The following is a 17,500-nucleotide window of genomic DNA, read 5'->3' on the forward strand; positions in this document are numbered from 1 at the left end:
AGTAGAACACCCAGATCTCTCTGCACCTCAGAGCTCTGCAATCTCTCACCATTTAAATAATATGTTTCTCTTTTATTTTTCCTGCCAAAATGGATAATTTCACATTTTCCCACATTATACTGCATTTGCTAGATCTTTGCCCACTCACATAACCTATCTAAATCTTTTTGTAGCCTCCTTTTGTCCTCTTCACAACTTACTTTCCTACCTATCTTTGTGTCATCAGCAAAATTTGGCAACCATCCCATCCATCCCTTCATCCAAGCCATTTATGTAAATTGTAAGCAGTTGAGTTCCCAGTGCTGATCCCTGTGGCACACCACTCGTTATATTTTGCCAACCTGAAAAAGACCCACTTATGCCAACTCTCTGCTTCCTGTTAGCTAGCCAGTCTTCTATCCATGCCAATGCACTACCCCTTATACCATGAGCTTTTATTTTCCACAATAACCTTTGATGTGGCACTTTGTCAAATGCCTTCTGGAAATCTAAGTACATTACATCCCTTTATCCACAGCACATGTTACTTCCTCAAAGAACTCCAATAAGTTAGTTGAACACGATTTCCCTTTCACAAAACCATGTTGACTCTGCCTGATGATCTTAAACTTATCCAAATGCTGTGCTATAACTTCTTTAATAATTGCTTCTAACATTTTCCCTACGACAGATGTTAAGCTAACTGGCCTGTAGTTTCCTGCTTTAGGTCTCCCTCCCTTTTTGAATAATGGAGTTACATTTGCTATCTTCAATTCCAATGGGACCTTCCCCAAATCTAGTGGGTTTTGGAAAATTAAAATCAATGCATCAACTATCTCACTGGACATTTCTTTTAAGCCCCTAGGATGAAGTCCATCAGGACCCGGGCTCTTGTCAGTCCGCAGCTCCAACAATTTACTCAGTGCCACTTCTCTGGTGACTGTAATTTTCCTGACTTCCTCCCTCACTTCCATTTCCTGGTTTATAGCTGCTTCTGGAATGTTACTTGTATCCTCTATAGTGAAAACTGATGCAAAATACCTGTTCAATTCATCTGTCATCTCCTTGTTTTCCATTATCAATTCTCCAGACTCACTTTCTATAGGACCAATGCTCACTTTGTTAACTCATTTCTTTTTTAAATATTTATAAAAACTCCTACTATTTGTTTTTTTTATTTCTGGCTAGCTTCCTCTCATACTCTAATTTTTCCCTCCTTATTAGTCTTTTAGTTACTTATATTCTGTCCAATCTTCTGACCTGCCACCTGTCTTTGCACATCCCATGCAGTGATTAACCTTTGAATGAACAGCTTCCTGACATCAGCCTCTTGACCTACTCTCTCAATTTAGTTGAAGTACTGTTTTGGATGGAGTTTTTCTGTGTCATCTACTTACCTCACCTCTATTCAAACCTCAGAAATACATGTTTAAAAGCAAAATACTGCGGATGCTGGGAATCTGAAACAAAAACAATTAAGTGCTGGGAAGCCTCAGCAGGTCTGACATCTGTCACTTGCTCATCCTGCTTTCTACTCTTAATGTCACCATTAGCACCTCCTTTGGCCAGTATCACCGCCATCAACACCTCTTCAATCTTTTGTTTATGACATCTTTTGCAATCTCTCCTTTGCCTCTACCTATCACTGGCCTTCTATCCAGCTTCACCTGTCCCACCCCTTTTTAAACAGTATAAATTTCACCACATTTTTACTTCTCTTTAGTTCTGAAGAAGAGTCAAACGGACTCGACGTTAACTGTCTTTCTCTCCTCAGGTGTTGTCAGACCTACTTTTTGTTTTTGTCTCAGAAATACATGGTTCATTTCCCACTGACGGGAGGAAGGAGGGCTGATAATGAGGCTTGTCAGCACTTGATAGTAAATGTTAGTAAGCTTTCGTGGTGGTTAGGAAATACTTCCATTGTGGTTGAATACTTTTAGAAACGCATTTAAAAAAGAAAGCCTGTTACTTAGCTTGCAAGTCAGTTATGTTCAGAATAGTCCTAAATACCAAACATCTGTATACTGCAGTTATTTAGAATATTTTCTTTTAAACAGCAACTTGTATTTTTATCAAATGTTTGTTTAAATTTTGAGGTTCACAACAAAGTCCTACAGCTGTGTGTTTATCCAGACATCAAGATGGAATATAAAGAAAATTACCCTTAACACAAACTTGTAATTGATACTCAATATTTCAAGAATTAATAGAGCTGCAATTTGGAAGTAAGGGAAAAATAACTAATATCTTTATCCCCCACTTTTAAGCTCTGGCACCCCAATGTTCAACCAGGATGGGTGAAACAGTTGCCGATCAGTATGTGAGACCAGTTGATCCTGGTTGCTGGGCAGTTGGCTCTCCTCAGTTGGAAACGGCTGACAGTGGTTGCTGACCAGTTATTGATTGGAAGCGGTCATCACCGGTCAGCTTTTCTGGCTGAAAAAGAAACAATTGTCACTTGTTGTATTTTGCACACCCCAGTTGAGCTCAACCTCTGAAAGAGAAATAAGCAGCGCATCCATCCCTAACAAATTAAGGCCTTGCGCATCAGTGTGCAATTGTGAAAAAACAGTCAAGAAGCTGAACAAGACTGTAAGTTTCAAAAATTTGTCAGGAGCACACAATCGAATTAAACGTTACATAAATCCTATAAATGAACGTTGTATAAAATTTACATATTTTCCACCAATTCATCTCCAGGAATTGTTTTGTGTTGAGGTCTTGTATTTTATCGGAGATATATTTATTCATCCTCTTAATTTCTTCTGTCACATCCTCCACATTTAGCCTCTGGGTGCAGAGGTGGATGATGAAGCATGCTGGTGGGTCAAGAGCAGAAAAGGGTGAAGCAAGGACTTTTTTTAAGCCTTTAGTCACAGCATAAAATCCAATAACAGGCAAGCGAGAGATATATTAAAAAAAAGTAGATCAGAGACACAGAACAAAGAAGGTGCCAACAATTTATGTTAAGATGTGCATTTGAGTGGATATCTTTGACAGCATTCAACTTTACTGGTGAAAGTGCTATCTTTGCAACACCCCCATTATTCACAAAAGGTGGGCATGCTCTCCGACAGACTGACCTCTCCCAGAGCATCTCGTAGCCCCAGATGCCAACAGCTAGTCAGTTGACAAATAAAGAATTTGTTCTGTGGCCATAGACAGTCGCCCCAGGATCTTGATCGCACCCAAAAATTGCACCTGTAAGTATTATCAGGGACAGATCAGTATTCCACATATTTCAATTGAGTATTGCTGAAAGAAGTTACATATCTAAGCTTTTTATCTTGCACTCATCAGGATACTTGGCAAGAATACCAATTAAGGGGGGAAGCAGTAATTTATACTGTATGTAAACAGAGTGCTGATTGGTTGGCAAGTGAACTCTGGCAGAGGCGTTGCCATGGAGAATGCACCAGTGATGGTGGCTGACAGTTAACTGTCAAGCGTTGTTTGAAATTTAAACCAGACAGCTTGACCCTGAGGAATGAATCAGTGCAGGCTGTCACTTTAGGCACAATGCGTGTACGTATCTTTTCTGTCTGCAAAGAACAGGTCCTGCATATTAATATATATAGTGTCCAGTACACCCAAATGCGCCATACTACGAGCTTGACTGATGATCTTAAATTGGTTGTCAGCATAATTCTTAGCACACTGAGGATTATTTAGCAAATGTTTTCCAGTCACGGAATTGCATCTAATGTTGGACACTGTGTTTTGAGTTTTGCAAGCACGTGCTGGTTAGGTACAGTCTGTACCTTGCCCGCTGCAAACAATGGCTGGGATGTGCTGTTTGATATGATCTGCCAGTCTTTGGGATATGCAACCTACATACGTAGCGTCACACTGGCACTGAAATTCATATACCACATTAATCATTTGTGTGATAGGCAGAATGTCTTTTTGGCTTGACTGCAGCATCCTGTTAGTGGAGAAAACCATTTGTGTTGCTACTGCATATTAATAGTGTGAAACGGCTAGCTTCACCTGTTGCTCAAACTTTTGAGATACCTTGCCCTTCCGGGGAATCTTAGGTAGACTGGGCATTTTTCAGGGCTGAAAGTGACAACCTTCGGCTTGTTCATGAGTTTGCGCGATACACAGGGCGAAATGATCTGATCAGAATAGCCATTATCCTGCAATTTGCCTTTGATGTGCCTTATTTCAGCATCAAGCTTGCATGGTGAGCAAATAGCTTGGGCCCCATTTACAAGGCTTCTAATAAGACCAATCTTATACGAACATACAAAATAGGAGCAGAAGTAGGCCATCTGGCCCCTCGAGTCTGCTCCCGCATTCATTAAGATCATGGCTGACCTGTTTGTGCTTCGAATTCCACATTTCCCATCTACCCCTGATAACCTTAGATTCTTGTTAGGCAAGGGAACTGATCTACCTCTGCCTTAAAAATATTCAACGACCCCTCCTCCACTGCCTTCTGAGGCAGTGTGTTCCAAAGTCTACTCATCTCTGTCCTAAAAGGGTGACCCCTAAATTTAAAACAGTGCCCCCTAGTTCTAAACTCAACCACAAGAGGAAACAGCCTTTCCACGTTCACCTTGTCAAGACCGTTCAGGATCTTGTATACTTAAATCAAGTCACCCCTCACTCTTCTAAACTCCAGTGGAAACAAGCCCAGCCTGTCTAACCTTTCCTCATAAGACAACCCGCTTACTCCAGGTATCAATCTAGTAAACCTTTGAATCGCCTGCAATGCATGTACGTCCTTCCTTAAATGAGTGCAAAGCTGCACACAATATTCGAGATGTGGTCTCACCAATGCCCTGTATAACTGAAGCATGAAATCCTTTTATATTCAATTCCTCTCGTACTAATGCATAGCATTCCATAAGCCTCCTTAATTACTTGCTGTACCTGCGTGATAACTTTTTGTGACTCATGCACTAGAACACTTAGATCCTTCTGCATCTCTGAATTCTGGAGCTGTTCAGTGTGTGGAACTGTAAGAATCCCAATGTGTATGTTGACCAGTGAAAGTAGGCTTACAGTAGACCCTGGTACAGAACTCCCTGGAAGATTTCTCAACAAGTATGTCAAGGAAGGGGATTTCATTTGACTGCTTGTTATGACGTGGCAGATGATGTGTACCATGTGGACCAAATCCATGAGGGAAACTTAGCCGCACTATCACAGCAGTTTTGCAATTTGTATTTATTACGAGATGTGTGCACTGAATTCAGAAGTAATAAGTCCACCAAGACCTTCAGAGATTTCAAAAATTAAATTAAAATATTTATTATCAAAATGAAAGATTTCAAGCGCACATATAAAACTACAATTACTACTATAATAACTCCTAAATTCCTAATTAACCTGATGACCCCCCCCCCACCCCCCCCCCCCCCCAATTATACCCCCTTCAAGGCAACAGTCCAAAAATAGATTTTCAATTTAAAACAAACTCATTAAGTTAACACACTACCCTGGACAGTGGAATTCCAAATGGCTTTTCCCCAGCTTCTGTTTTGTTAGACAGCAGACTTATGTACAAGTGCTGGAGGCTATTTCACACATTCCTGTTAGATCTTACATGGCCTTTTGACACACAATCTTTTGTCCTCCTTTATATATGTTTCTCTCTTTTTAATATGTAAATTCTATTGTCTTTGAAAAGATATCTTTCTCATAATATAAAAACTTTTATGTTGCCACTATATATTGTCAGTAACCTTTGGGAAAAGTAAACACATTCTTTAGCCTTGCTGCTCTGGCTAGTTGTAACAGACTAAGGTCCCTTTGAAATCCAAATATCCCTTCATTTATCTAAAAATACAAATTCCCTTCACACCTTACATGCTAAGCCAGCATCTGTGTTTACTCATTAGCATGTCAAGTACCTAGCTTCTTTTGATGATTTTAAACTCGCAGTCTACTTGACTTCAAACGTAATTAAATCACACACAGACCCAACTGTACTTACCTCCATAAACCCACTTCACAATAAACCAGAAAAATATTATGGAAATTATATCTTAGTTTCATGACACAGCTCCATTTCTATGGTGAATTTGAGTGGAGGATGGAGCCCACAGGCCATATCCAAACAGCCTGTGCTTGCAAATCTCAAAACACAATGTCCAACATTAGATGTGGTTCTGCAACTAGACAGTATTTGCTAAATAATCCTCAGTGTGCTAAGAAATCCACTGACAACCAATTTAAGATTGTCAGTCAGGCCTGCAGTGTGGTGCATTTGCATATCCTGGAAGCTACATATATTAATACACAGGGCCCTGTTCTTTGCAGACAGAAAGAACATATATGTTCGTTATGCCTGTTTCAGCTAAACAAAATAAGTGACAGCTATTTGGTGACTCATTTGGGTTAAGCCACCTGGTTTAAATGTCAAGCAATGCTTGACAGTGAACTGTCAGTCACCATCACTGGTGCATTCTCCATGGCAAAGCCTCTACCAATCAGAGTCCACTGGCCAACCAATCAGCACTTTCTTCAGATACAGTATAAATTGTTGTTTACTCCTTATATTGGTATTCTTGCAAAGTGTCCCGATGAGTGGAAGATGAAAAGCTTGGACATCTCTTCTTTCAGCAGTACTCAGGTTCTGTACTATCAAACAACTATATTTCAATTGATTAGTTATTAAGGTTCAGAATCGGCACTAGACTTATTAAGGTTCAGAATCGGCACTAGACAAGTTTAATACTGCAGTCAGCACTGCTGTTTTGATCTTCTACAAGCAGTTTTAGCCACAATTCTGGTGATGCTCTGAAAATCATTTAAGATTAATTACTGTGCCATCAATTAGGGTGTACAGTCCACCAGCCATCTCTCTAAGGTTTAGAAGCATCTGGGGGTGAGCCTGCTTCAAAATTATTGGGGCTTCAGTTGTTGCTGCCACTGGCACTCTAACTGCAATGATGAAAATTCAGTAGTGCCATTCTGGGATGCCATTGGGCCAATGCAAGTTTATGCATAATTTTTCCAGTTGATGCTGCTTTAACTACAGAAGGAGATGTAAGTAATTTGCAAATAATTAAGTTACCCAATTCTGAGAGTACCACAATTTCATTTTGTAGCTTTACATTTTGAGCCTCCAGCAGCTTCCCCCTTTGGCACAGCGCTTCCTCTCTTCTTCCAGGCTCTCTGTTTTCTAACGCAGGGATGCCCTCTCTCTTCTCTAGCCTCCTGATCATCTTATCCTGCTTTTGAAGCTGTGATTGGTTGGGGGTGGCGGTAGGGAAGGGCCTCAGGCGCCTCCTGCAACCCCAAGGGACTTTCTGCTTTCACATGCTCCTGGGGCTAGGAAACTTGTGTCGGCGTCTGACTCCCATGCTCCTTTTGCCCAGTTGACATCCGCTCTCACTCATGGTGGTAGCGAGCTGACTGTCTCGGGTCTCCTTCATTTGGGCAGATATTTTCTTCTAGAGTGTCTCTTGTTCTCGGCGACTCTCCGCCATGCTTGGACATCACCTCTCCTGAGGCTTTCGTGATTAAAAAAAATAATCAGGGTAATATTGTGCAATGTTCAGTACGCAAAAATAATCCTTGAAATATTGCCTGGGTTGTATGAGAGGGTGCTCCCACATCTTCCTAGATCTTGAAGTACTGATTCAACATTCTACTGATCAAAGATTACCCTGGTAGGTAAATGCATAATTTTTCCATATTTAGTTGATGTCAGTGATGTCATAAGCAGATTGGCCAGGGGCCAACCTGAGTTTTGCCTTTCAGGTTGAAAATTGATGGTGGGTCACAGGGATGACCTTAAAGTGCAAGCGTTGGGATAGCTTTCTGGGAAGTATGTGTTGACCTGAACAGGAGGCATCCTGTTAACTGCCCTCTGAAATGACCTAACAAGCCACTCCATTCAAGGGCAATTGGAGATGCACAACAAATGCTGGTTGCTCCCTCTCCATTGTGGGCAAGAACTTGGTCATCAGGTATGAGGCACTCTCGGTGTTGCTGTACATGGTGCAGGTCTGGCCCATTCCTCACTCCTCCACTGTGGTGATCACCTGAGCCATCTTATGATTTATCTGGAGGTTGAAAATGGACCGTATTCGCAGGGACATGATGTACAAACCTCTAGGTAAAGGGGGGGGGAAACGTGCCCAACATTGCCCTCCTCCTGATGGCCACCTTTGTGTGTGGCTGCATCAAGCTGAGCATAGGCCCTTGGAATGCACTCACCAAGTGTCCCTACGTGCTGAGGTTCTACCTGTCCCCAGTGTTGCGAAGGATGGGTCTGGCCACGCTGCCGTGGAACACTCCAAGTAGTTGGACCGTGCCGCGCCACCTGTCCCTCGTGGAAAAATTTATGCAGAGGAACACCTTTGACCAGCACGTAATATTCTAGAAGCCCTGCAGGAAAAAGAGATGGTGGATCCAGTCAGATGGTTCCCTGAGCAGACTGTCAAAGTCATTTGGCAGAATGCCTGATCGCCAGAACTTTCCAACAAGCACTAAGAAGTAGCTTGGCTGGTGGTGAGAAAGGCCCTCCCTGTTGGATCCTTCTTACATGCCAGGAGTCTCACCCCCTCCACGCATTGCCCTCGAGGTGGCTGTGGTGGGGAAGAGATTGGTGTCCGCCTCCTTGTGGACTGTGCCTTTGCAAAGAAGGTCTGGAGAGAGATGCAGTGGTTTTTGCTGAGGTTTACCCCGAGCAGTTCTGTGACACAGGACTCTGTGCTGTACGGGCTGTTCCCCGTAGACACACCAAGACAAACATCGACTGCAGCTGGAGGATCATCAACTTGGTGAAAGACGCTCTTTGGTATGCCTGAAATGCGTTGCTCTTGCAGTGCAAAGCGTTGTCCCCCACCGAGTGTTGCAGACTGGCACATTACAAGGTCCAGGACTACATGCTGATGGATGCACTAAAGCTTGGGGCAGCTGCCAAAGAGGAGCAATGGGGAAAGGTCACTGTCTAAGACCTTTCAGCCATAGTGCACCATGGGGCTGGGAATTGTATAGACCCCTCGGGCTGTATAAATCACACTGAATGTACGCAGTGAATATTACATGTATCACAATTGTGTTGAAGCACCTCAGAGTGCAACATAATCTATGTAGACAACTTAAATATATTGCACTGTCTGACTGTGTGTAATGACCATTTTGAAATGTCTGTAATGTTCCTTTGACTGTATTGAAGTGCCTCAGGGTGTGAGATGATCTATGTGGAAAACTTGAATATTATTGTACTTTTCGTGATGGCCATTTGAAAATGTTTTGTAATGTTCTTTCAGACATACTATGAATAAAGTATACTTTTGCAAAAAAACAGCCTTAGCAGATGCCCAAATCCCATGAAAGATAATTTTTTTTAAAAATTAAGCAGCTGTTCAACTCCCTTTTAAAATTATTTGAGATTAGCTTCCACCCTCTCTTCAGGCAGTGTGTTCCAGATTTCAACTGAGTGAAAACATTTCTCCTCGTCTCCCCTCTTGATCCTTTGCCAATGATTTTGAATCTTCTCCTGCCCATTTCACCATTTTGTCTATGTCATCCTGATGCCTATAACTATCCCCATCATGATCAAATTTTGTATCATCTTCAAACTTTATAATGCTGCTGCCTACGCCTAACTATAGGTCATTCATAGAAATTGTGAAGAGTAATAGATCCAAAAACTGACCCTTGGGGAAGATCACTGCAAGCCACTTCACAGACTGAAAAACATCTGTTCACCTTTACCCTTTGCTCCCTGTCGCTGAGCCAATTTTGTATCCATAATGCCACTTTCCCCTCAATTCCATGGGCTTCAAGCTTCTTAATAAGTCTCAGTTGTCACACTTTGCTGAATGCCTTCCTATAGTCCGTGCGTGTTGCTTTTGCACTATCTTGAACAACCTCTGTCACCTCATCAAAGAATTCAATCAAGGTTGTCAGACATGATTTGACTTTAACAAATCCATGCAAGCTCTCCTTGATTAAGTTATTTTGTCCCTGATGTTTTTCAATAACTTCCCAACCACCATTGTAAAGCTAACTGGCTTCTACTTTCCTGGTTTACCTCTCCCCTTAGAACGGCACTATTCTTGTACACATTCAGGATCGGAAGATTATAACCAATGCCTCTGCTATTTCTATCTTTGCTTCTTGAGCAACTGAGGGTGCATTCTATCTTGACCAAATTAATTACCAACTCCCAGTAGGGGTGGTAGGGATATTGTTGGGAGGTGGCGGCATAATGGTATTGTCACTGAACTAGTAACCCAGAGACCCAAGTTGATGCTCTGGGGAACCGGGTTTGAATCCCACCACGGCAGATGGTGGAATTTGAATTCAGTAAAAAAATAATCTGGATCATGAAATCATTGTTGATTGTCATAAAAACCCATCTGGTTCACTAGTGCCCTTTAGGAAATCCGAAGGAAATCTGCTGTCCTTCCCTGATCTGGCCTACGTGTGACTCCAGATCCACAGCAAACGGTTGACTCTTAAATGCCCTCTGAAAGGCCTAGCAAGCCACTCAGTTGTATCAAACAGCTAGAAAGTCAATAAGGGATGTGTGCTTACACCTTTTTGACTGCAGCGGTTCAAGAAGGCAGCTCACCACCGCCTTTTCAGGGATAATTGGGGATGGGAAATAAATGCTGGCCTAGCAAAGCCCACACCCCATGAATGAATAAAAAAAAGTAATGCTAAACTTTTGAATACAGTTTCACTATTACTATCCTGCCATAACTTCACTCCCCTCTCTTAGTGCAACCTTTACACCATCTAAGATAAAAGCAAAATACTGCGGATGCTGGAAATCTGAAATAAAAACAGAAAATGCTGGAAAAACTCAGGTCTAACAGCATCTGTGGAAAGAAAAATAGAGTTAACGTTTCAAGCTCTGAAGAAGAGTCATATAGACTCAAAACATTAACTCTGTTTTTCTCTCCATAGATGCTGTTAGACCTGCTGAGTTTTTCCAGCATTTTCTGTTTTTGCTTTACATCATCTGCTTCCCTTGTGAACCCAGATGAAAATACTATTTAATATTTTTGTCTCACCCCTTAAGGAACATTGCATTGTTGAGGTGCCATCTTTTGGATGAAGTGTTAAACCGAGACCCCATCCATCTCTTTGGGAGGATGTAAAAGATCCCACGACACTATTTTGAAGAAGGGCAGGGGGTTACCCCGGTGACCTGGTTAATATTTATCCCTCAGTCAGTATCACAAAAAGTAGATTGCATGGTCATTCCTGTTTGTGGGAGTTTGCTGAGTGCAAATTAGCTGCTGCATTTCCTACATTACAACAGTGATTACACTTCAAAAAGCATTTCATCGGTGATAAAAAAAAAGCTTTGAGATGTCCCATGTCCATAAAAATTGCCATATAAATGCCAGTCTTTTTAGGGTTCAATTTAATGATTCCTATTAATGTTGTACCCTCACTCTTGTATTCGCCATAATCTTGCTGATAATTAAATCTTGCTTCTGATATTTGCCATGAGCCTCCTTTTTAAAAAAAAATGTTAAGTTCATTTCCTTTGTCATCCAGGGTTAGCTTTTGGTATGCAATCTTTTCACTTCATAAGAATATGCCTAGTTTGTACCTGAGCTATGTTTTCCCTGAATGCCTTCCATTGCTCTGTTACTGCTTTACCTTGCAATCGCTTTTTTCAGTCTACCTGTGGTTGGTTCCGCCTTTAATCACTTAAATTGGCTCTTCCCCAAGTTGAGTATTTTTACATTTAGATATTTTCTGGCCTTTTTCAATAATTATTTTAAACAAAACAATATGATGACTGTTAGCAAGATGGCCTACTATAACACACTACTTGCCCAATTTCATTTCACAGAAGCAAACCCAAAACTGCTTCCTTCCTTGTTGGACTGGAGACATGTCAATTGAGAAAGTTCTCCTGTGTACGTATCAGAATTTCCCCTCCTTCCTTATTCTTAGCACTTTTTTCCTAGTCTACACTAGTGTAAAGCAAGTCTCCTAATATTACTACTCTATTTTTGTTACGTGCCTTTGAAATTTGCTGATGTACCTAGTGCTAGGCTGGAATGAATCCAAACTATAAAAGTTCCAGCAACCCTGACCTTGGCATTAATTGGCAATGCCCATCGGTGTGGAGCATGTTGTAGATTTGTGAGAAAATGTTCCATGTGAAATGAAGTGTACTCGTTTTTTGACAAATTGAGATCTGCCTGTTAATTCTGGTGTGAAGCTGGTGAGTTGGTCAACAGTTTCATTAAATTTTAAATGGGAGCTTGAAGTGATCATAAATGCATTTTTATTTAGAAAATTACAGTTTAAAAATGTTGCTGAGAGTCTATTAAATATATACCTTCTGGGGCTCTCTAATTTTGTGACTTCAGATTACCTTTTTAATCTTTTTAAAGAAATACTCAAGACATGACTTTATAGCCTTATTCTCAAGCATGAGCAATTTGTTCTTAACTTATTTTGAGGCAAGTTTTTTTTTAAAGAAACCTGTGTCGATTGGTCTGTTGAAAAACACTATTTTAAAATAGTTTCTCACGTTGTATGGTGCGATGTTTCAATGCTCACACCTTGCATTTTCATTATTCTCTACACTACTTTACTGGGAGTCTAGAATGCCTTTAAGGACAGGGAAATGCTCACTGAAGAACAGCTTTTAAAGCCCTCCTTCCATTTACTGCTTTAAAACAAATGCCTGAAAGTGATCCCCCTGATTTTCTTTTGTTTTCCTTCTACATCACAGCAGTTCTGAAGTAATTACAGTGACATGCATTTAAATCAAAACCAGCACATCATCATACTTTTATTTTTGTCTGGACTGTAGTGATTAATTATCAGATTTTGAATATGATGCATCCTGGGATAGTTCTGTCAAGTGAAACTTAAGCCAGGAGTGTGTTTTCAAGTACAAGCCCTATATATTAAAAAAAAAACTTGGGTGTGACTTTTTAAACCTGTGGATGCTTCCAAGAGTTAAATTATATTCAAAAGTGCTGTGGTTTGGAAAGATCTCGAGTTTCAATGTGTTTTTTTTTCAATATAGGTATTACTTGTGTCTGCAGCTGAGGGATGATATTGTCTCTGGACGATTGCCATGTTCTTTTGCCACACATGTATTGCTTGGTTCCTACACTGTCCAAGCAGAACTTGGAGACTATGACCCAGATGAATATGGCACTGACTACATCAGTGAGTTTCGCTTTGCTCCGAATGAAACTAAGGAACTGGAAGAAAAGGTGATAGAACTACACAAAAGCCACAAGTACGTGCATGGCATATATTGTGTCAAATTTGGTGTTTTAAAGTTGAACAAATTGCTTTTCTTTTGATCTATGAGTAATTTAAAAGCAGGTCCACAAATTCCAACTTAACAAGATTTCTGTATACATTTGGATTTACTTAAAGCTGTGAGCTAATAAACATTTTGATTATAAAAGTCAAATCAAGATAATACTAATAAATGTCCATGAACTCTGCAAAGTATGAATTGTTGCTTTGAAACTTTAGCATTCTACGACATTAAACAGCAACAGGAATATGAATTGGGCTTACTGCATAAGGTCTGTGTAAAATTTTATCGTATCAAATGCCCCTTTTTCAGTGTCGTGTGCCCTTTTAAAACTGTCGCTATTACTCTCCCCTTCAACTATATCTTTGGTCCTCTAGTCTCATCCCTCTGTTCTTTTATTCATTTCCGTTCAGTTCATACTCCTGTTCCTTTCCCTCATGCTCAGCACCCACTGTATCTCTTTTCTCATTATAAAATGCTCTGAGACTTCTTCCTGTACATAAGTACATCAGCAGTGTAGTTCTGGAGGATAGGCATCAAAATGCCAATATATCGTCTGGAAGTAGAGGACTAATACACAATGCCATGGGAGTGAGGATGTCAGTTTTGTCATTCATGGTGCTGATTTACTAGATCAGCTGTTCTGTCAGAAAGTGGATGGCAGCAGCAAACACATATAATCTACACAGTGTTTCTTACAGAAAAATTGTCACTAAACTCCACTACTGAATGTACGTGTATATATTTTTTTAAAAAGCAAACTGCGTAGGCTTAACTGATTTTGAAAGCACTACTAAACATGGCAGTAACAAGAAATATGATCACAGCATTAAAAAATAGAATTATATAACATAAAATGATTACAGCACAGAGGGATCCATTTGGTCTTTCAAGTACACATCATCTCTCTGCAAGACAAGTTCAGCTGGTCGTATACCCCTCCTTTTCCTCATAACCCTGTACGTATTTTATCTTCAGATGATTGTCCCCTTCCCTTTTGAAAGCCACAATTGAATATGTCTTTACCACATTGAAGGGCTGTGCATTCCAGATCCTAATCACTTAATACATAAAAAGTGTTCTCTCATGTCACCATCAGTTCTTTCACCAATCACAAATCTGTGTCCTTTAGTTCTCAACCCCTTGACCAAAGGAAACAGTTTGTCTCCACCTCTTCACGACACCCTTCTTGATTTTAAACACCTCTATTGAATCTCTTATCAACCTTCTCTGTTACAACCTATCCTCATAAGATCATCATCCCTGGAACTATTCTCCTAAATTTTCTCTGCACCCTCCCTAAAGCCTTCATATCGTTCCTAAAGTGCAGCACCCAGAATTTAACACTGCTCCAGTTAAGTCCAAACTAGTGCTTTATAAATATAATAACCTCCTTGCTTTTGTATGCTATGCCTTTATTTATAAATTTATAAAGTCCAGGACACTATGCCTTTTTAACCACTTTCTCAACCTGCCCTGACATCTTCAATGTGTTGTGCACAAATACCCCCTGGTCTCTCTGTTCCTGCACCCCCTTTAGAATTGTATTTTTTTTTTATTTTATATTGCCTCTCCTGATTTGTCTACCAAAATGTATTATTTCATATTTCTCTGCATTAAATTTCATCTGTCAGGTTTCTTCCCATTCCAGCAGCCTATGTCCTCTTGGATTTCATCACTACCCTCCTCATTGTAGTTCACAATACTTCCAAGTTTTGTGCCATCTGCATATTTTGAAATTGTCGACAGTGTGCCAAAGTCTGTCGTTAATATAGATCAAGAAAAGCAGTGGTCCTGGCACTGACTCCTGAGAAACCCCACTGTATACATTTTAATTTGTTTGCAATGTATATAAATGGCATTTCGTGAATTTGTGTTTTTTCCTATGTTATTTGTTTTATCATTAAATAATTCTAAATTAAGAAACTTTAAACCTCTTTTTCTAAACAGAAGGCGTGCAATATGTTGAGTTAAATTAAGCAGGGACTAATACTTTGCTTATTTGTGTGTTGCCACCTAATCCATGAAGTGATATTTGTATTAGAAAACATGCAACTCACTTGCTTGGTCTTCAGAATACAGAGTAGTCTCTCAATTGGGAATAATTTATTGACAAAGCTCTTTTAGAAGAAGCAATGCCCATTTAGTCCATGAGTCTTTATGCTCTTCACAAAATATGCGAAATGATTACTAAAGAGGTAGGCACATACCGTTGTGCATTTTCACTCGGATTAAAGTAACAACGTTTGGGAGGATTTGACTTGTTTTGAGATGGATTTGTCAAAACTTTCAAAAATTTGAAGTTGGGATGTGAGCCGAATGAAAATCTAGTTTTTGCTTTTGCATTTTAGGGGTATGACACCGGCTGAAGCAGAGATGCATTTTTTGGAGAATGCCAAAAAGCTGTCCATGTATGGAGTGGATCTACATCATGCTAAGGTATTACTTCAACATGTGAACCAAGTGGATCATTCCAGAACACATCTGTGCCTAATTGAATTGATAAGTTGATTTTCTGCTGGAAAATATTCCTTTTACAAAAGACAAGTCTCTCCCTCTCTCTCTCAATAGTGGTGCTGAACCGAACAATTAATGCAACTGGGGACAGATTGTAGGGGCATCTACTTTATTCCAGCCGATATGAAATCTTTTCTAGTTCTCAATTCAGTTGTAACATGATAGCAATTATCAGGGCTGATCACGAAGAGATAAAAAGATAAACGGTGCTTGTGATCAGTCAGATAACGTACCAGATGCACTGATAGACGGTAATAAATGGCATCAGCAAATGTTTGTTTTGCTACACAATTGTTGAAGTTACAAGCCACTTAAAAGCTCTTTAACTGTGATTAACCTTGCATCCTATCCAACAATTTAAAAACAACATGGAACACATCCAGGTTAAGTACTAAATGTTCAGGTTCCCTGCACCCAGCTTTCCTCTGCTAAGTAAAACTCTGTACTTCATTGAAAAGTTTCATGCACACTGCCTGTGCATCAATCTTCTGCAACATCACAGGCTAATCCTACTCACATAGCTGTATCTAGTAAAGCTAGCATTTATGATATTTTTGAATGTATAATCAAAAAGTAAATACAATTTCATGGTAGAATATTGAACATTTGGTGACAGAAGTTTTTTTTTGTCAGTTGGACGTCTTCAAATCAAATTCTTGAGAAATGTCCACATTCTTTTCCCCTGTTTGAAGTGCACATTTCCCTCAAAGACACTCTCTCCATTTACCTAAATTTAGAGATTTTAGGGACAGGTTGGCAGCGGAATAGATTTCAAAACCCAAGTGTGTGAAGGGAAACCACTGGAGTTCAGGTTTTAAACTGTATATCTTATCAGCACAGGGCATCAACAAGCTTCTTGGTGTTTATCCATCCAGGACCTGCCTCCCTGCTCAGGCATTAGCTTATAGGTTTATTTGTCATTGCTTGTGAGTAATTTCATTCCCCAGTAACTCTTGATGGGCCCTTTCAGGGCTATTGAGGAGATTGGCTAACTAGTTAATCATCATGAGTGACCTATATTGCTGATACCCTCCTGTCTCCACTGACAGATTACCAAATTTTCTCTCTGGTTCAACAACATGCAATTATATAGCATCTTAAACAATGTGTCCCATGACTTTTCACAGGAGCCTTGTCAGACAAAATTTGACACTCAGCTATATGAGATGTTAGGACAGGTGACCAAAAGTTTGGTCAAAGAGGTAAGTTTGAAGGAGTGATGTAAAGGAGGGGACAGAGGTAAAGGTTTAGAGAGAGAACCCTAGAACTCAGGCCCTAAACACCTGGAGGTGGGCCTCCAGTGGTGGGGCAAAGAAAATGGTAGATGTACAAGAGTCAAGATATGGAGTAATGCTGACTTTACGCAAAGTTTCAGGACTGGGGCAAGTTAGTGACTTCGAGGGGTGACTGGGCTTTGAAAACAACAACACGCTTTTTAAATCCAAGGCGTTGCTGGACTGGGAACCAGTGTAGGTCAATGAGCACTGGAGTGACAGCTTAATGTGGGGGAGGAAATGGCAGCAGAGTTTTGATGAGCCAAAGTTTACAAGGGTGGAAGATGGAAGGACAGGGGAGAGCATTGGAATAATTGAATCTGGAGATAACAAAGGCATGGGTGAGGGCTTCCATAACAGGTGGATCATTTTTAAGTCTGCCATAGGTTTTCCTGGATCAGGTCAGTTCCATGATGACATAGCTGGCAATGGGAGCAGATGGCTTTGTGCTACCAATGTCTGTTGGCCAACACCCCACAGAGGTAGAAAGCATCATGCCTTTTATCTA

General features: G+C 40.4%; 1 protein-coding gene across 15 annotated transcripts in view; it reads left to right on the plus strand.

The window, feature by feature from the left end:
* Positions 1 to 17,500, plus strand: part of LOC144679648 (band 4.1-like protein 3) — a 299,756-nt gene that overhangs the window by 210,992 nt on the left and 71,264 nt on the right. For all 15 annotated transcript variants that reach the window (XM_078540247.1, XM_078540233.1, XM_078540241.1 and 12 more), the window contains exons 7-8: positions 12,956 to 13,174; positions 15,553 to 15,640. In XM_078540247.1, the coding sequence (XP_078396373.1) occupies positions 12,956 to 13,174; positions 15,553 to 15,640 (307 nt within the window). The remainder of the gene's footprint in view (positions 1 to 12,955; positions 13,175 to 15,552; positions 15,641 to 17,500) is intronic.

The sequence above is a fragment of the Cetorhinus maximus genome, chromosome 4 (genome assembly GCF_964194155.1).
Source record: "Cetorhinus maximus chromosome 4, sCetMax3.hap1.1, whole genome shotgun sequence".
NCBI classification, from domain to species: domain Eukaryota; kingdom Metazoa; phylum Chordata; class Chondrichthyes; order Lamniformes; family Cetorhinidae; genus Cetorhinus; species Cetorhinus maximus.